Source organism: Anser cygnoides, chromosome 11, assembly GCF_040182565.1.
Source record: "Anser cygnoides isolate HZ-2024a breed goose chromosome 11, Taihu_goose_T2T_genome, whole genome shotgun sequence".
NCBI classification, from domain to species: domain Eukaryota; kingdom Metazoa; phylum Chordata; class Aves; order Anseriformes; family Anatidae; genus Anser; species Anser cygnoides.
The window spans coordinates 2,351,525-2,371,769 of record NC_089883.1 but is presented as its reverse complement, the minus strand read 5'-3'; the positions used below and the strand labels follow the sequence as shown (position 1 = coordinate 2,371,769).

Sequence of the window (20,245 nt, the reverse complement as noted above, 5' to 3'; positions counted from 1 at the left end):
AATAGTTAAGTCCCCTTCCATTTTCCAGTTGTGTTTATCTCTTTTCAAACAGCAGCTACACAATAATTAAAAGTGTAATGATGAACAGATTGAAAACAGAATAGTTTTTAATAAATAAAATATTAAAAATAAAATAATTTTTAATCACTTGAAATTTGTACTGACAAGTTTAGAGCTGCTTTACACTTAACTAACTATTGTTCTGGTGAACAAAATATATAATAGTTTCCAAAATAACAAGAAACAAAATCTGCTACTTAAAATGTGTAGAAAGTAATGCAGAAAAAAAGATGTACCTCGGGTTTTTGTAAAATTTCTAAATTGTTTTGAGAATTAAGTAGAAAAAATTAGAAGCAGTGCTATGTGGACAGGTAAAGTAATATTCCTTCACCTTTACAATGGTACAAAAAGAGGCATTTGTGGTAAGATTTAAACGATATAATAAAACAGTTGCATTGTATTATGCAAAATGAAGATGTGTCCAAGTGTGCAATTTTAGCTATGCTTTTGAAGGAAGAAGAGTAGTAGGACAATACTGATGAGTATGCAGAGTGTGAAAATTGTAGGAAGAACGATCTCTGTCACCATTTCCATATGAGTAACCAAGGAATCTAAAATTTGAGAAATGAATAATATGTAAGAAACTTCAGCAATACACTCATTGTTAGGCTAGAGATAGCCATAAATATTCAAAAAATCCTTAACCTAAAATTATTTTGTCAGATGTTGACATAAACATAAATAACAAGTAAAATAAAGCAAACATTTTTGTTGCTCTGTAAAAGCTGGAGCAAATCCATAACATATTTTCATCTTCTGTTTCTAAGGTAAATTTCTGAAGATGTCAGTGCTCAATGGGCTGCCAAAGTTCTGCTTACCCTGAATGAGCTTCAGTACATGAGCAGTATTCTACTGTTCCTTTGATTTTTCAAGGGAAATAATAAACATAATTACCTGCATCAAGGAGCTGGTGTGTGATAGAACAAGTGTCCATGGCCTTTTGATGCCAGTTTTCCACCTGAGAAGATTGACACACAGCAGTTCCGTTAGACTGCAATATTCTGTCTTACAGCAGCTTCTTCTTGGTCCCTGAACATTTGTCCACTACAATTCACTTTAAAGTATTTTACTCTGTGAATACATGATTTTCTGAAAGTTTCTTTACATCTTTGTTTTTTTTGAATGCATTTTAGTTATTTAATAAAAAAAATAAAAAAGCACACACCATTCCATGTTGTTTTCCAGCTAAGTATCACATATGTGTAATTTTTTGCATAGAAACCTGACCAAGTACAGTTAACTTGCGATTCAAAAGTTTTATCACATAATTAAGTCCAATTAGTGTTTGTAGCATGCCTTAGAAGCAGTAATTGAGGCCATTTCCACTCTTGGAGGCATAAGTATGTAACACATCCCTGAGTTACAGTAGCAAAGCGTCAAATTTCATGTACTATGTTCATGCAAGTTGTTTCATGAAGCTGTATGATAGTTTCCATACACAGCACGCGCGCACACACACACACAAAAGTGTGATGGACATTACCTCTCTTGGATTTGGGAATCCATTTGCACTAATAATATTTTTATAGTAGTTAACAGATGCTTTTGGGTATCGTGGTTTGTTCTTGTTTTTGAAATCAATGTGATAAAATCCAAATCTTTCAGAGAAACCTTTGTTCCATTCAAACTTATCCAACAGAGACCAGGCAGTATAACCTCTTACATTAACACCATCATTTAGAGCTGTGAACAGAACACAAATTATTCTGTTAAATTTATTGCCTGTGTTTGTCTTCCTTAAAATATGGTAGGTGTTTTGTTTTATAGCAGAAGTAGGGGTGTGGGGGACAGGGCAGGAGGAAGGGGTGGAGGACAGAAAAATGACAAAGTAGAAAATAATTTAGATCCTTTGAAAACGTTATCTTTAGCTTAAAGGTACGAAGAGCTCCCTAAGTATGATAATTAGGTGCAATTTCTCCTTTCTACCCAAACTGATGCTCTATTACAGTATTTGACCTCGTGTAGGTTATTGTATTTGTTAGCACGAGTACATTTGGTCAGGTTGTGTCACTTTTGTGAAACAATTCAGTAGTCTAGATTGCTGTCCACTCTGATCTGTGAATATTTATTTCTCTATGGTGTAAATTATAAGACTTTTTTAAAAAGTGAAAAACATGCTTTTAAAGTTACCTTTTAGTATTTCATTAATATATCCTTTCAGATACTCTATCCGCCATTCATCACACAGTTGAGTGCACTGTACCTTTTCTGAAACTCCATTCTCTGTCACATAAACCAGAGGGTTCCCATACTGTGTCTGCAAACAGAGCTGTCTTTAAATTGGATTGTAGGAATAAAATCACTTTATTTTGACAGAACATGAAATTCTTACTAAAATGCTTTAAAGCTGTTTTTCTAGGTTTACTTAGTTATCTTTAATAAGAAGAGAGCGTAACTAGGAATGTAACTTTTTCTTTTACAATTTAAAATTACTGAATTCTATAGCTCTAAACTAAAACGAAGTTTCTCGGTAAAAAAAAAAAAAAAAAGAAAAAGAAACTTGCCAGTTGCCAGTTTAAGTAGATGAATATATAGGTGAAGCTGTTGAAAATCTGTCCTTACAGTAAAAGTGGAACTCCTGCTTGAAACTGGACTCTTTGTTCTTTTTAAAGATATACTCTGTAATCACCTTAATGAAGTTGAGCAATCTTCTGAATCCCCAAGGCACAGAGTATAGCCACTTCGAGCCTGGCGCTGGCCATTTTGGGTCCACCAATTCTGCCAGATCCTGGTCAGTGCAGTAACTGGACACTTGTAGAAATGGAAAGCTCTTCTGTGTAACATACCGTGTAGTGAAATGGCCTATTCCCAGGAAATCCGATGTGCCTTTAATATAGCTTTTCTCTTGCACTGAGAAAGTCGGTAACCTTGATGTCCCCAGGCCCTGCTGGGCACTCCTCCTACCTATCAAAATAAATACAGGAAACATATTTCTGAGCAGCACAGAATCTTGTTTTCTTTAAATGACAAACAATAAATATGGTTTTCCTGAACTTAGTGTAGAGGACAGCTTAGTTTGCTTGCTTTTTCCTTTAGATGAAATAAATGTTCTTCCTTTTGGTTTGCAGAAATAAGCCAGGTACAGTACAGGGAGAGGACAGTGAATTCATGTGCTGCTTTTTTCAAAGAGCATGGAAATGTGATGAGAAAGGAAGCATGTTGCTGCTAGGTGCATCACTTTTCTTCTTCTGTCTGTGAAATAATGGGGTCCTGGAGAAATGCAAGCTTTTAGCGATGAAAAATTCCACAGGTTCTTTGTGCTTAGGTAGAAAATACTGAAAAATATCTAGTAAGTCCCAGTCTTGGTTAGACCACTACAAACAGGCTATCGCTGAAAAGATGGTTGCTTCCCTTCCAGTCATTCACTGGGGCACTCAGATGGGTAACTGTTGAGCTCAACAGCAGTTACACGTTTTAGTTCTGTTATGTCCCCCCTGAATACTCGGGATGCGTCTAGCCCACATTGCTTAGCTTCGTCTTACCTGTGTCCTCATAGTTGACTAAGGTTCATATTGGTTAGGGGTATTCCACTGTTACATGTTGTAATTGCGTGATTTGTGCGTGTCATAGCGGGCTCCTGAGGCTTACCTACATAATTCTTCATCACTTCTGGATAGTCTCCTCTGTAAATAGGGTTTGCAAACCATCCCAAATGAAACTGCATGTATCTTTCAGCTGCATCTATGTCTGCTTGGCTGTGAGGATCAATGGGTTCACCCCAGCCACTAGTTAGGGAAATTCCAACCATACCTTAAAAACAAAATGACAATTCTGCAGCTTATGCATAATCATTAAGCCCTTAATGTAAATAGAAGCATAATCACAGAATGAACATTTATTACCTTGCTGCTCACTACGCCACGTGCTATTGTAAGAGTGCCATACCTTTGCATGAGTCTGTAAGAATTAGAGGGGGGGAAAAAAGGGGCAAATACACAGTCACACAGTAAGTGTAGAGAGACACTGAAGGTGGAGAGAAGCTTTTGCATTAGGGTACATCTGGAAGTATCGCATCATTTCTTTCATGTGCATTGTGGAAGCTTTCATTTTATAGAAGATATCAAAAAAACATTGCTGCAATATTTCTTCCCTAAATTCCTCAAGGTCCTCATAAAGGTAATAGCGTTCAGTACAGCGTTCCAGCGTCTCTGGTCTTTGGATGTCTTTGCCTAATTTATTGAGGCACGTGAAGGTTTTTCTGTGAGAGCTGGCTTCACTGAAGTCACTTGCAAAATTCAAGTTCATTTCACTAGGCCAGGATTTTACTCCTTGTTACTAGAGTAACCTAGATATTTTCTTATTCAACCAGTTTTACAGCATGTTTCAAAGGGACGTTTAAATTACAAGGGAAGTCTGAGCTGTTGCAACAGTGTCGCATCGAGCACCTCTGACTGCGTGCTACACCAGAATATGCATTGGTGGTCTAAAACCAGGCTACCTCAGCTACTGAATAAATCTGATACGGCAGTTGGAAATGACATCATTACTAAACTATATTTCTGTTTAAAGAGCAGGAGGAAAAGCTTAATCAGTCTGCTAATAATTTTCAATTTACACATAATTTAAAGTGCAACTCTAATTTTACTTTAATTATATGGTGCGCTGCTTTGTACGCTCCACATCCGCCGAGCTTCAGTCCTGGTGCATGCTCTCCTGTTTCATAACCTTTTTCAGCAACTGCCTACAAACACATAGAAATAATTATTCTTTAAACAGTGGAGTTAATGAATTTGCTAACATCCTATGGATTTAAAATGTGCAGGATCTCCTTAATATCTCCATCCTTTCAAGGCCCCTTTTTCCCTCTCTTGTCCTTGGCTTTCATCTACTGTCCTACTGCTTGGCTGATGGTACGCTGTAGCTTGTTGGAAACAACGTGTTGCTGACCAGCCGTAGGGACTGACTTGCTGGCTTGCCGTTGTCTGATGTAGCTTGCCCTGCACCCATTTCAACTGCCTGTCTGATTTCTGTGCCTGCCTCTTCTCTAACTGATGACTTTTCAAAACTTCACTGGAATTTCATGTCTTGAAACTTAGTCCTGGTTGAAACCAATTTTGGGGCACAAAGATTGCTTACAGAAGACTATCTATCCATCAATCTATCATTTTAAGCTACAATTTTTAACCTACTTTTCTGTAGTATCCCTTCCACAGAATTTTGGGAACAGAACTGAGCAACTGAAGTGATTGGAAGGAAAGCATTGATAACTTACCCATGGATTACTAAAAGTAATCCAGTGTTTCACACGGTCACCAAACTTCTCAAAGCATAGGTTGGCATAATCATTAAAATAATTTATCATGCTTATATTTTGCCAGCCACCATACTTTTCTTGGAGAACCTTCAAAAGTAAGAATATCAAGAATCAGTAATGTTATCTAAAGGTCAGTTTCAAGCTAACAAAGACTTTTCTTCAGAGCTGCTGAAATATAAATAATACATCAGTGCAAGTGAGTAAAAGTAACTATAAGCACCCTTAAAACCATGCAAGCATCTTTAAGCATTTTTCTAATGCATTTGTAGTCCATAAATGTAGAAATAAATTTCCTATCGGAAACATTTCATTAGACATTTCACCAATTTGTCTAACCTGTGGAAGATCCCAGTGGTAGAGGCTCACGATGGGGATAATGCTGCTTTCCAGAAGACTATTGATCGTGTCATTGTAGAACTGTATTCCTTTCTCGTTCAGTTCTGCTGATTAAACACACAGACAAGAAATTACCTGGACTGCTTTCCAATCTGGAAAAAAAATACAACTCTGGTTTACTTGGAAGTAAAATTGCTTGTCTATTACTGCTGGTAAGTGTATGGTGAAATTGTTGTGCTTACTTTTGATGCCAGTGGGCATAATCCGAGGCCATGAGATAGAGAGTAGATAGTGATTAACTTTAAGCTCCTTCAGTAACTGAATGTCATCCTATGAAAAGAAAATCCAGTTAGCATAAGTCACATCCAAGCAGAATATCTCTTCAGTTATTCATCTGTCTTAATACAGCGTGGCTGTAGGGCAACCAAAATATTACATCTTAGTTGTTAGCTCTAAATGGGAAATCAGTGTCATGAAATAGCTCCAGAATGTTTCTAGAGGGATAGTTCCTCCTTAACGATACCTGAACTTTGTAGTAGCCATCACAGGCTGAATCTCCTGTTTCATTTCTAAACACTTTCCCTTTTGCGTGAGTAAAAGCATCCCAGATACTTGGTCCTTTCCCGTCCACATCCCAGGCCCCTTCAGTCTGATAGGCAGAACTTCCAACGCCCCATGAAAAGCCTAAGGGTAAGAAGAAGTGAGTTACAATCCAAACACTGTGCTGGCCCAACTGCTCTTTCGTATTAAATTTGCATATGAGAAAGCAATTGATGCACCTCCGCAGCTGCGTAGCTTGCCGTGAGATGTGCGTGACTGCATGCTTATTGAACACGAGGCCAGTGTTTTCTTTGTGAAATGTTATTGGTGCATAAAATAGGGACTCTGAAAATGAGGTACAGAGTACAGGTGTATCCTTTTATGATACACTGAAAAAATGTTCTATTTTTCATTTACTAAGCTGTATTACTATTATTTTACAGTGCTGAAGTAGTGCATTGATAGCATGGTAGAAGTGGCTTACAGTGAAAAAAAAATATGTTTTTATGTTATTTATGCCTGCTACTTTTTATGTTCTTGTTGACAAGAAGTTTAGCTGTTGTTACCAAAAATATCTAAAAAGATTCTGATTTTTTTTTCCTAGTATTGTGCGAAAGGACATGATTAATCCATTTCATAAGCCACTTAAAAAAACTTAAGCAGAAAACCAAATCAGTGCCTATATCTTTTTAAGTTTTGGTTTTGGTTGAATGAAACGTGTGTGTATAAATATTTTCACATAGCAAAGGATATTTTTAGTTTGTAGTTTTTCATCAGTTGTAGATAATTTGTCAAAAAGGAGAAGAGTTCTCAGGTTTGATTTGTTACGCTGTGCATCTTATTTCATCACAGACATGAAAGGGAGATCTGGATATCAAATATTAATCTGATAGCAATTACTCTGAGTTTACTGTTTTAAATGACTGTATGAAGTGCCAGCTTAACCCAATCCTTACATTTCCGGGGCTAGGTGCAGAAAATGCATTTCTGTAAGAGCTGAAATTTTTGTTTCAGCTATTTCCCTGGAAGGATGAGACTTCGGTAGCTTTTTTCTGCAAACACTGGTCAGTCTAGAGCATTATAAAAACGACAATCAACTGCAGTTGAAAAGTACCTGTTGGAAAAGTGCCGTAATAGAAGGAGCTGGGATTATTCTTTGTCCACTGGAAATCTTCAGCAGTGTTCAGACGTAGTGCCAGCACAAGCGTATACCATGTTCTCAAAATGTAAATTTTCGTCCCTGTTAATTTTGTCATTGCAAAGTGTTCTCTTCAAGTTCCCACCTGATGAAAGAGAACAGCATTGTCAAGTATTGTCCCTCTGCAAAGCAGGCTTAGGCTGATCGAGAGGGGAAAGCTTATTTTTGCTGCTGATTGGGTCTGATTTTCAGTGAAGGCTAAAAGTAGTGTTTGGGATAAGTGGAGTTAAGCGTCTGGCAGAGTGATAAGAATGAAATGCAGTTATCACTATTCAAAGAGCTGCCTGCATATTTTCCATAATGTTACTTAGATTTTCTATATTCTAAAAGTGTCTTTGACAACTGTTTCATTCTGGATTTCAAACTCTCCCACCAATGTAAGTAGCTGAAGCCCTGCAAACAGTGAGTGGGAGTGGGAGCAAGAAATCAAGGTGGTAACACTGCTAGCATCTTACCACCTAAACACACTATGTAATGGAAACAAACCTCGTGGCTTTTTTGATAATTTTAAATACCTGCAGCTTTTATCTTGATGTCCCTTTTATCCTGTTCTAGCAGTCATTTGAAATACTAATATGTACGCACTATATTTTTAACTGCTGTTGCAGGTTAAACTATAGTAATGACCTGCTATAACTATTTTATTTGAAGTTGTAGAGCAGCTTTGTAGAACAGTACTGTTTGTACAAAATTAATACAGTTCTCAAAGGACCTGCTTTACATGAGCCTCTGCTGGTGAATTTGACGATGGGGGAAGGAAGTGAGGAAAAGCAGAACAAACATCTAATTAAAAATAATCATATTTTGCATTGGAGCATTGTACAAAGAGTAAATACATCTGGAGCTTTGAAAAGAAAACTGGGGTTACAGGATGGGACCTGTCTGCTAAGCCAATCAATTGGACTGCTTTTGTGAGTCAGAGCATTTAACAGCCTTGGGGATCCCAAGAGCAGGTAAATGAAGGTCTGAAAACACTACATCCTTGCCTGCCTGTACAAAACCGGCCTTGCAGTTGTTCTGTGACATGCAGGAAGGGGAACTGGATTTTAGATCTCTTCTCATCAGCTCTTCTTGCACAGACCTGGGGCAAGTGACAGAATCAGGGTGGAAAAAACACGGTCAGAATCAGATTGCCTGTGATGAGCCCAGTGTGCTCTTTCACCTTTCTTTGTTAGCTGTCAGTAATGGGACAGCATGGCTAAGCAGCATTATTCAGCTAAGCAACAGTTTATTTCTGACTTGCTTTTTTACTGCAATTTTGTAGTATCTAACTCTTGCACGTAAAATGTAGGAACAAAGCCAAAGCCTGGTGGGAAACTTTGCACTGACTTCCCTGGCCTGTAGGTCAGAGCTCGAGTGATCTCTTAGACCAGGTCCAAAGGGCCCATGTAGTATCTGTGTTGCTTGCAGATTGGTTCCTGATAAAAATGAAAAAAATAACAAGTTTGGTTAAAACTGGAAGGCAAAAAAGAAACCCCTTTTCAGAACATGTAATAAATGGATGACCTCAGAGATCTCCCTCTCTCCCCTCTCTTCTGTGCTCATTAGACAGCATACCGTGTCTCCTAATTAGCTCAGGAACTGCAAAGCTGCTTTGGGAAAATGTGGGCACTTCTACATCAAGTGCTTTTAACTTAGAATTAAAAGAATCTTCACCTCTGCATTTCTAACGTGAACATTTCAATTGCAAGAGAAAAAAAAATAGAGAACAGACTACAGCCATTTACATTTTTTCCAATTGTAAAAGCAATGTGGAGGATGAAGCCAAATATTCAAATCTCAGTGGATAATCTTCCTCTGGGGATGGCGAAAGTGAAAAACATAATGAACTTAATATCCTCTAATGAGAAGGAAGCTACAAAAAGGCCTGGTTCTACCAGCAAGTCCACAAGGGGTCTTTTAATATTGCCCTTAAGGAAAGGCTTTTAATTATTCCATGCTACGGGTCACAGTGTCTAAATACTCTTTGAAGTATTTGTATTTTTAATATAAAAGGTTGCAGATGCGTGTGATTTTCATTTAGACATTGACAGTTAAATCTCTCTCTTCAGCCTAGTCAATACGTTTGTTTAAGTTTAGCATTACCCTTCCTATTTTTGTTAGCAATGACTGATCGTCAGGTGGAAAGAAGCAAAGCGAGCAGAAAACGTGCTGCAGTGTAGGTTGTTGGCTTCTGTAGCGTGACCAACCCAAAGGCAAGAGGAGGGTATGCTTTTGCAGGAGGGCTGGCATTTCAGTTCCAAAGCTAGAACATAGCTTTCATAAAATGTTAGGGTGTTCGTTATGGCTTCATACAATTACAACAATCTGATTTGTATTTTCTTTAATAACTCCATTGGAGCTAGGAACAACAATTAATCAACATCAGTAGATCTTTTTGCTCTTTCACCTGAGAACTGCATTAAAAATAATTTCAGTACTCTTAAGTACTCAACCACTTGCATGATGCATGCTATACAAGAAGCACATTTTTAAACAAACTGAAAATTTTACAACACCCCGTACTGACAAAAACAGCCTTATTTCATGCACAGTTCACTGTGGACTGTTCTATAAATTAATTTTCTTTTTGAATGAATACGTGCTTTTTGGAACTCCTCTGTTCTGTTTTTCTGGCACATACCTTTAAAAATACAGTAGGAGAAAATAAGGTTTATCAAGTTCAGACGGTAAGGCTGTTATAAAGAACTCCCTGTTGACCCCCTTGTTCTGCAGATGCTACATTATCGCACACCCTGGCTAACTTATTTTCATCTCCCCCCGTTTCTGGCTTACCTGATGTTCTTCTCAATTGATGTGTCCCAACTGGGAGATTCCTCTGAACTGCCAGATGTTTACCAGGGCATTTAGAGTAAAATTACTTTCATGGAATAATTGCACAGAGTTAATCGAACTGTCATGAAACCTCAGGGGAAACAACCAGTTGAAAACAGCATTTTGTTGACTTACAGACAAAACAAAACAGAACAATCCTTTTGTATCCACAGTCAATGCTGCAGGAAAAGGTTTAGCTTAACCGTACAGATCTTTTAGCAATGAGATATTTTCCTTTGTAAGCAGAATTAGCTTTTTGAGTGATCTATACGTTCATACATAATCGGGCTTGCTCTTGAAGAGGGCATTTGTAGACAAGTTTTTCTCTTGGCATAGGTGTCTGCATCCCAGATGGTATTTGGCAGGGAGATTTGGCTGAGGGATTTTGGGAGGCCAAGAGTTTTATTTTTACATGGAGTAATTCTGCATCGGGTATTTATAAGGCAGTCTTGACAAATAATATGCTTTTTCATTCTCTTATTTCTAGAGGAATACTTTAGGGTGATGTCTTTGCTAAAATATGAAAGTAGTATGAAATGAATATTCACTGGCAGCTTTCTAGGGTACAAGTAGAGTATCATTCCCAACGGAAGCTTTAGATACCTGTTTTAATGCTGATCTTTGCCCTGTTTTTCCAGCTTTCTGCAATGTAAATCAGCAGTTCAGAACAGGGCAGTCTGCTGGTATAGGTCTCACACTGCAGCTGCGGGGGCTGCGTGGCTGGGCGTCGCAGTACCAGGGGGAGCTCCTTAGATCGCTGCAGCTGCCCTTCAAAATTAGAAGTTCAGCTGATGGAAGTAATTTACATTCAGAGTACTTTATGTATTTGTAATTGGGAAACAGAGGGGTGTCTTCTGTGCTGTAAAGTTGCATGCTGTCAGTAAGTAGCTTGTGAGAGCTGGGCTTGTAATACAAAATAGCATATGTATGAATTGGAAAGACTATGAAATGAACAAACTTATTGCTAGGGCTAGCTGGGCTGAAAACCTGTGGTTTCAGATGTTGCTGCTCATCCAGCTTTCAGGAACGAGTTCTCTCCCTTGAACGCTAGCAGCCTGGCCTTCCAAACCAAAGGGCAAGCGGTGTAGTCCTGAGAGAGAAGGGGATGGGTCTCCCAGGAGCAGCAGTGAAGGTAACAACTGCTCCTCTAAGGGAGGTCTGGGGTAGGACAGATACTGCAGGCTCTGGACAGCATCGATAGAAAAAGGTGTGTGAACCTTTTACTCATCAGCCCTAAGGAAAGGGGCTCTGTATATAAAGGGAGTCTGTAGGGGAAGCAGCTTTAGGGAGCTGGGTGCTTTTTTTCCTGTTGCAGTGCACCCACGTCGCTGCCTGACACGGGGGCTTTCTGGGGAACCCACTATTCAAGGCCTTTGAAGCTATACAGTCTGTAAGAAAATTCCCAATTATTTATTTGCCTGTTTTTGTATTCGTAAAGAAGTGTTGGTGCCCTCTCATGGTCAGTTTCATGAAAGTTAGTTGACGTTAAAAAGGTTTCCTGGTAGCCTAAAATGAACAACAACATTGTAGTTAATATAATAACTCTGTTCTGAGAGGTGGAAAAGAGCATTCAAAGCTATAGAGGGAGTCTTGTCAGGAGCTCCTTGTGCATCCATGCAGGTCTCCTGCTTGACTCCCTGCTCATCAGGATGGGCCCTTCTCAAGCCTGGAGGAGGTGATCCCTGCAAATCAACCAGCTGATGCACTTTGGGTTTTAGGATGCACAGAGAGGCCAGTATAGCATACGTAGGTCAGCTTGCTGCAGCTGAGCTTGGTGCTTAAGGCACGTTTTTAAGTACTTGCCACAGATTCGGCAAGTTTTCTGTCCTGCAGAGGTGGGCACGGCAGTGTCCTGAGTCACTGCAGGGTTCTGTGATGCTGGAGCTGTTAGGTTGGTTAAGGCTGTGCATTAGTCATTCCTTGTTACAGCACATCTACACCTACCAACACACCAAAAATCAAGGCTTTGGCATGCCAGGAGAGAGGCTATGACAATTCTGAGAGCAGTGGAAGCAGACAGAGGCAGATCACCCTCTTAACAGATGAGAAGCCGAGGCCCCGGGAGATTTGACCAAAATCACGCAGGGAGTTTGCATCGAAGCTAGGAACGGAGCTCAGAGCTCTTGGCTCTCTGCCCAGTGCTGCACATAGAAGCCAGCCTGCTTCTTCAGGGACCGGCTCATGCGTCACCGCAGTCAGTTGGTGAATTGTCACTGACTTCAGTGGTCAGAAGGGGCAAGCCCCCGGTGTGCATGAAACGATGATTCAAGCTACGTTTAACGTTGCCTGCTAGAATCATAGCGCCGTTCTGCTTGGTGAGTTGTGCTTACATGGGTTTTCTTCTCTTAACGCAATCTTATTCTGGGATGTTTTTTTTCCCAGTTTCCTGCGTAAAAGCTCAACTTTACAAAAAAACTAAAAAATCAAGTCATGAGATAATCACATTGCTACAGCTGGGTCATTTTTTCCTCTTGTTTCATCTTGGAAAAGTTTTATTAGCAGCAGTTTTAAAATGTGCCAGAAACACATCAAGGCTATAAAATCTTTTATTTTGTTTTATTGGTGAGTAAAAAGAATGTTAAAAAAATTTACTTAGTGGAGTCGGTCCAAAATTGCCCTATGACTGCAGTAAAATAACCTGGAAAGTAGGTTATGCAATTGGCTTACTGCAGCGTGTTGTGAAGTCAAGGGAAAGTCACAACTGACTCTCAGTTTAGGCTTATCTGCAGTTTATTGTCTGCACCCTGCAGTGGGTCTTCATCCGTAAATGATGTAGGTATTTACGTACTGTCTGGCTGCAGGCTTACTATGTGGCTGTGTCACACAAACTTTTGCAAAAACCCCTCCATCTTAACCCAGTTGATACTTATTCTCCCAGCTGATTTTCTATTTGTGCTCTACTTCATGTTGCAAAACCTCTCAACACCCTGAAATGGAGTCACCCATAATACCGGAGACCATAAAACTGCTATCTGATTGATTTTGCTTTTAGCCCTAGGGTCTTTTGCAGGCTGATGATAAAGTAGAAGCTGTTGTTCCTAATTCCCTGACAGCTGCTCAGACAGCTAGACCAAATTATCCTCATACAACTGTAACTGGAACCCAGTCTTTCCTGATCTTTCATTCTTGCTAGTGGGTTTTACTCCCTCTCCAACCTTGAATAGGCCTTTTCTGTCTCCGAGAGAAAAATCCTTTTATTACACAGCGACCAGAAAAACATGTAATTTTTCCAGTGTGTGGTCTACTGCAACTACCCTGAGATATTGGAGATTTTTCAAAATCAAAACAAAACCCACTTACAATTGTTCTTGGACCAAGAACACTTGTATAACTGTACTTGTATTTTTCTGTGTTACAAAATGACTTTCGTTGCATTATATTAGCTGGTTTTGGAAACTTTTTTTCCAACATTCAACTGTACTAATGGCCTGGACTTGCTTTTCAGAGAAAAATAGAAAATCGGAAGTAATTTAAATGAGGATGTCTTCTTTTACCACCAATCATGTTGCTTTGACTCGAAGCAGTTGGAGGAACAGAGCTGTTAACAGAGTTGTTCAGAACTGTTTCTGACAACTGAGTGCATTCAAAAGGCAGAAAGGAGTGTTTGGAAATATAGGGGATGCATTTTATTGTCTATAAAAAGAGATCAAGAGCACTGATGAGTCATTTTGCCCTAAGAGCCTGTTTTTGAACTTGTATACATATATATGTACCAGGCTTGCCCATTAACTTTAAAGATTTTTTTTTATTTATTTTTTTTCCCATGCTTAGAGTATTTTTTTTCTACACAAATGCTTTTATCCAGACCGATACGCTCATGTTTGCACAGTTCTGCCCTTTACCAGTAAAGCCTGGTAGACCTGACCTTGTTTTATGCCTTTTCTCCAGCTCTTCATGCTGCCAACTGACCTGGGCTTCCAGTGAGCCTGCATTCCCTTGGCACTACCAGGAGGCTCGCCACCCTTTCCAGGGCATCTGGGATGCAATCTGCTGGTGACGTTGGCTGGCACCATCAGCAGAATTGCACCATCCAACTGGCTGGTACCCAGCACGACGGAGATACTTCTGCTGGCCTGCCACTGCAGGGGATGCAAATCTTTCTGTATCGGGGAGAATCTGTGTGCTGCTGCTGAAGAGAGGCTCCGTCTTAAAACAACAACAACAACAAACACAGCTCCAGAAGTTTGGAAGATCTCGTGTTTGAACTGTGCTCCCTGAAATGAGATCAAGAATAGGTAACTGAAACTTACACCGTATTTACTTAGCAGTCCCTACCCTTATGAAAGCCCATGGCATCATATTTTATGCCTGTTGGTGACACTGAATAGCTGTAACCACTAACCACTGGTTCTACTGGGGTAATTTCTGGAAAACCTAAAATATGCAAGAATCTACCATCTCTGTTCTGCCACAGTATTGTAAGGATGGACAGGATAGGGTAAATCTGCAAAATCTATTCCAGTTACACTAAAAACTCAGTTTTTAAGGCCTAGTTTTCAAACAAGCCCCTAAATTGTGTATTCTTAATAATGTTTCTTGATGAATGTAGAGGGATGCACAAAATTCTCCCTTTTGTGGAGTGCTGTTCTCCCAAATGGTAAAAACTCTTTAGATTTTGCACTGATGTATTCAAAGGGCCTTATTGGATTTTCAATGCCCAAGCTCACTGGATGTTTGAAAATCCCAAACTTGGTATTTAATACATGACAGATGTTATAGATATTCCTGGGTGCAAAGAGGGTCACTGAAACCGCGTCTAAACATCAATTTTAATTTAGCTTTTCCCGCTGATAGCTTCGTACTAAGAGTTGGCCCCCATTTCAAGTGAACACTGAGAAGCTGCTGTAGGCCACCGCTGATTGGAATTTACTTGTGTTAGCTTAATTGCAAACTCTACCATCATCTGTTTGCAATCACAAAGAGGAAGCTTCTGAAGCTTGGGAATGAGAGAAAATGAAGTGTCTTAACAACTACAAAACATTGAGAATGCTTTTGGAGGTTTTCCCGTCACTGTTTGTGAGTAGGAACGAAAAGGCACAGCTGAATTTTTTGTTCCAAGTCCACCATTATGTTGCATCTATAACATAAATACATATAACAACTGTCAATAATGATAATTAGTGAAGTTCCTAGTGTACTGTATAACTGATAATGAGTAAGAGCTCATGAATTATTTTGGAAGAAGTTGAATTAGGTCATTATTGAATTAGTTGAGTTAGCTCATTAGCAAAATCATACATTTTTTCTCTATGGATATTCAACTCGGCTTATAAAACGTTCAGATTCAGTGCTTCTGGCTGTCCAATTTAATTATCAGTTTTAAAACACACTCCTGGAACATCTTACCTTTAATAATGTCCTGGTAAGTATGGCATTTGTCCTTTTCACATGCAGCGGGCAGACAGGAATTGTAAGGACGTGGACACCTTAATAGGTGAAGACACAGACTGGTTTTGCTTCTGTGCAGGTCTGGAGGTTTAGGCTGGAGAGGAGAGTGGAAAGCCTTGCCGAGTGTTTAGCTGTGCTCCACCAAGAGGCAGCATTGCACAGCACGGACGGAGCTTGGGCAGAGTCGGGGGAGTGCCTGATGCTGGAGGTCAGGAGGCTGACCCTGGGCTTGCTTCCCCAGTGCCTTCACCTGGGGAACGGCTGCAGCGCTGATAGTCCTCGTGCACGGCGAGGACCACTTTGAAACATGCTAGTGAAAAGTGCTCTGCGGGGTACCAGTGACTTGGAAATCTGTTATTTATTGATGGACTGCTACTAGTTCAGCAGTAGGGACCTGTCTTTTTTGCCTGGCCAGCGCACGCAGAGAAGAGCAGCAAAGGAACAGAAAAGATTCTCTGCAGCTTCGGGAGAGCTGTCAGTGCGAGTGGTGTGTTTTCAGGTCTGCAAGGGAAAGTAAGACCTCTTGCACATGAGCAAAGCCTGAGAGGACTGCTTTCTAAACTGCCAGGCTCCTTACTTCCTGGGTAAACTCTTAAACTTCATGGGGAAAGTGTGAAGTTGAACTAGGATAATTTCCATCTTGTGCACCTGAAGTAAGCTCTTTAGTGACGGCTGTGTGCCGGCACGACATAGTACTTCTTGTAGCTTGTCTATTAAACAAAAGAAAAGCACTGACTTTTGCTTTTGCTTTTTCAGAGATGAATTTCAGAGATTAGACCTTACTAGTACTCCTTAGCAATTTTGGGGTGTAAAATATGTTCTGCAAAATATGTGAGAACATGCTGAATTCCTCTGTCTTAAACAGATGACTAAGTGATGCCAATGGCGATGTAATATATTCTTCAAGTGGAATATCTGTCCCAATGCCTTGCTGTATCGCAGCCTCCCTTGTTGTTTTGGGGACTGATCCAAAGTTAAGTCAGTGGAAAGTCTCTAGCTAAAGGCAGCATGGCTTGGATGAGGTTCTGAGAGCCTTTGTCACTTTGTGATGTGAAGGGTTAAAACTTCAGGAGCCTGTTTTGTATTTTAGGCAGTGAAAAGGGGAATAATGGAAATAATTCACTGGAACATTGCTATGAATCAGAGAATGTACTTACTGAAGTTAAAAACAACAACAACAACAACAAAACAACCCTGAGCTGAGATTAATAAAGCTCAGAAAAGTATGAGGAGATGTAATTAGAAGCTTTACAAGATTCCTGTTTTAAACTTGACCAGATGTTGGCAGGAAGATGATTATATTCTGTAATTTGTACGTTGTATAGCAGCCATGGCAAACGTTATATCACTGTAGCTTCCTAAGGCATATAGGTGAAGCAACATTGACTTCTGATTCCCAGTGTACTAACAAACGTGTAGGCATTCTTTGAGTGAGGCATTTTTGCGCTGAGAGCAAATCAGTGAGCTCAGCCGAGAGCATCAGATGGCCAGTGGGTAGAAATAATTACCAGAATCTCAGTCAGGCTGAGGAAATGGGTGCCTACAGAGTTAAATGCTCGTACCAGACCTACGAGTTTCTGTGGATTCTTACCTTCCTTTGATAACTTCTGCAAAAAGGGAACCTCAGTGAGCTTTCAGTCCAGCACTCCAGGTACGTCCCCTTTCAGAGAGAAAGCATAATTCATAGTGTCGTGCTACTGTACTCAGTCCTCCTCACGTTTCCCTTCTGTAAAACAAGGCTGGAAATGCAGTCTTCCTGAGAGATTTAACTGCAAAGTGCCTTGGGATCCTCATACAGGAACAACAAAATAATTGCGTCGATCTCTTTGAGGATGTGGTAATTTTTATTTCCCTGCTGTGTTTATACACTACGCAGCGTAGTGATGTCTGTGTCTGCCATGGAAGCTCCCTGGTGCTCTTACAACTGCTTTGTGTTGTAGTACTAATACTGCTGAAGAACAGTGGTGGATGGGAGGATGGATTTACAATCTAGACAGCAGCACCAACTTCTGTCTTTATAAATTAGAGGCCTTGCCTTAAACTAGGGGGTGTTGCAGTGGGACAACTTGTATTATGAATTAAGCACATCATTGTGAAAACAGAGCAAAAGGTAGGATGGGTAGCAGTAGTTCTGGATAGGGATAATTTGGTTTTCTTAAACTTTTTAGACTTTAAAATAGGTTTCCATTAAAGAAGAAAGGCCATTCTAATTAACAAATCTGTATCGATTGAACCCAGGTTGTAGGAGGGCCAGATTTTCAGGTAGCTGCATCCTAGGATAATGATGGTGGTGTTTTTAAAGACGTTGCTAAGTGATGCTTGAAATCATGTTTGTTAACTTTCTTTTTACTACATCAAATCAAAAAAGAATGTTATTTACAGTCATTGCTGAAATACTTGAATTCAAAATAATCCAAGCTAACTTAACACGTTAAAAAAATAAAGCTACATTCTTTATAACAAATCTTTCAGTTATGCCAAAAATACAAATTCCAGAATATATTTGTAATAATAATAATGCTAAAGCCTCCAGGCATGCCAAATTTCCAGTCTTGTGGATATAAACTGTAAGCATTGTGCATTTTTCTTTCAGCCGTCAGATCCTCTCCTCTGAAGAGAGCATCATTGAAGAACAGCTTGAGATAAGCAGTACGAACCAAAAGAACAGAGAGAGATCCCGATGGCTGTCAGATCAGTAAGTCATTTATTTCTTAAATAACATCTGCTCCTTTCTTTAAGACTACAATGTAAAACAAGCAGTATGACATAGGGGATCATAAATCGATCTCTCTGATTGTGCAGGTGGGATTGCAGGCTTGCACAAACTTGAAAACTGTGTTTCTCAAATGGGTTCATACTGGTGAACTTGAGGTAACATTTATCTCTGCGGAGAGTGACTTGACTTGTAGCTTAGGTCCAAATCAAAAGGGTGGATGTAAATTGTCTTGTCTGTGAGAAGAATGATAATGTAGTCTCTGAATTATTTAAGTTTGTTTAAAACTTTGCTGACTAGCACTGCTGTGTTCAAACAAAATCCTACAAACATGATGTTTTTTCAGTATTTTTGTTAGCAGATATGACTACTTTTTGGTTTCAGGTGTATACACATAATCACATGCATGTATACATAATCACATGCACATACAGTTACACCTCTAAATAAGAGGGCGTGTAAACAAAGGTAGGTAGTAATTTTTATTTTTATTTTGTCAATTACAAATGTAAGTGGGAGTCTTCCAAATTCACGTGAACTAGGAATGATTTTATTCTAGCCTTACAGTGCTACATTGCTTCGCTCCAGACTAGGCCTTGCTTGTCGTTTGCCTAGAGGTCTTAGAAGGAAGTGCTATAAACCACAGAAAACAAAGTTTGCAAATACTATGGATGACCCTGAAAGGAAGCAGATGGTTTCTCAAACAGAAAACTCACGGCAGTGGATGTTTTGGAGCTCTCTCCAGAAAAATGGGGTTTTGTTACCATCGGTTTGCTAGAAACAAGAATATATTATACACTAAATTGCATTCAGATGATCTCATACTAATCAAAACAATCTTGTGGGACCTCTGATTCTGATTAAGCACTTGGGCTGAAGGGACCCTTGCTACCATTCTACCTCATTGGCAGGGGTTTTGTCATGAGACATTTGTTATGTTTTTGAAGAAAATATTTCTGTGATAAGTGTTATATAAAAACCCATAAGGATATGAATAATCCTGTATTCAGTAAAGAGTTTAAACTGCATGCTATAAATAAAACCAAGGCCACACATTGACTCAAAAAGGTTCAAAAAAAACCCCCAAACCTAACTGAATAGCTCTGTTCATCCTGCCTACTAAAGGGGTGAGGCCGTGGCGGAAAATATATTTTAATTGTATCACACAGGAGAAGTGAATTAGGACGGCACAAGGCAATCTTAATTGTGGAGTTCCAGCCCTCGAATACTTGGCTTTTCAACCTTAACATAGGTGGGTGTGGGGAGGTTATTATTACTTTTCTTTTCGTTGTCATCCTGCAGCTAAATTGCACTTGGAAGTACTCGGAGTTTTAACATTTCTTCTGCTGGTACATTCCATCTCCTTAGTCTCAACTGCTAGTTCTCAAAGTGAGCTAGGAATGACAAATCCTCCCTTAAAAGCATTATTTTTCTCATTGTGAAGTGAAGCTCTTAGCTGCCATCTTCATTTCTTTCTGGTCATAAAACTTCAGCCGTCAGACAAAGATCAGCAAGTCTCCTAAAATGAATAGGCGCCCCGAGGAAAACTGAATAGCCTCCAGAGCAATTGTATCGAAGTGACATCAATGCTCAGACATTTTCATCTTGGCTATTCCAAGGATTTTAAGTCAATAACAGGCAGCAGAGCCAGTCCGCACCGATTCTCTTTATTGCTCCCCCACTGGGATCATGTCTTTTTGTAAGGGACTCGCTGAAAGTGGTAGGTCCAAAAACTAAACAACTTTGTTCCTTGGCGAAGGACTTGCCTTCAAAGTCCATGCAGCACAGTGTTGTCCTTCAGCCAGAGCTTGCTTAGTGAGCAATGCCGTGCTGAAAGGCAGCCTGGCGATCCAGCAAGCTCTCTTTCATCATTAAAACCTTTGACTGCTGGGCATCAGCCTGGACATCAGCCTTGATGGGTCTGGAAGCATAAGATACCTTT

General features: G+C 39.7%; 2 protein-coding genes and 1 long non-coding RNA gene across 5 annotated transcripts in view; 1 reads left to right on the top strand and 2 right to left on the bottom strand.

The window, feature by feature from the left end:
- The window catches only part of ZWILCH (zwilch kinetochore protein), a 78,166-nt gene that overhangs the window by 12,132 nt on the left and 45,789 nt on the right, over positions 1-20,245 (top strand). For 2 of the 3 annotated variants that reach the window (XR_007168190.2, XR_007168189.2), the window contains exons 19-20: positions 14,091-14,437; positions 18,184-18,285. The gene's annotated coding sequence lies outside the window, so the exon portion shown is untranslated. Of the gene's footprint in view, positions 1-827; positions 1,502-14,090; positions 14,438-18,183; positions 18,286-20,245 lie in introns of those variants that run through there. The other variant, XM_067003535.1, reaches the window with a different exon arrangement.
- LCTL (lactase like) lies at positions 249-6,472 on the bottom strand. Its single transcript, XM_067003874.1, has 13 exons — positions 6,430-6,472; positions 6,174-6,334; positions 5,893-5,980; positions 5,651-5,757; positions 5,273-5,401; positions 4,646-4,741; positions 3,903-3,957; positions 3,649-3,810; positions 2,690-2,964; positions 2,191-2,317; positions 1,544-1,743; positions 955-1,018; positions 249-611 (listed from the first exon to the last, which is right to left on the bottom strand). The coding sequence occupies exons 1-13, from the start codon at positions 6,470-6,472 to the stop codon at positions 496-498; spliced, it is 1,623 nt and encodes a 540-aa protein (XP_066859975.1). The 3' UTR covers positions 249-495.
- LOC136791666 (uncharacterized) lies at positions 13,816-15,930 on the bottom strand. The gene is made up of 2 exons (XR_010834110.1): positions 15,549-15,930; positions 13,816-14,416 (listed from the first exon to the last, which is right to left on the bottom strand). It is a non-coding gene; the product is annotated as an uncharacterized lncRNA (long non-coding RNA).

What these genes read in the sequence shown, in the direction of transcription:
- LCTL (XM_067003874.1), bottom strand. Translation starts at nt 6,472, where the DNA reads ATGCAGTCACGCACATCTCACGGCAAGCTACGCAGCTGCGGAG. An exon ending in AGTGATGAAGAATTATGTAG is followed by an intron (nt 2,965 to 3,648) that starts GTAAGCCTCAGG and finishes TTATTTTGATAG; the next exon opens with GTAGGAGGAGTGCCCAGCAG. An exon ending in TATTAATGAAATACTAAAAG is followed by an intron (nt 1,744 to 2,190) that starts GTAACTTTAAAA and finishes TTCTGTTCACAG; the next exon opens with CTCTAAATGATGGTGTTAAT.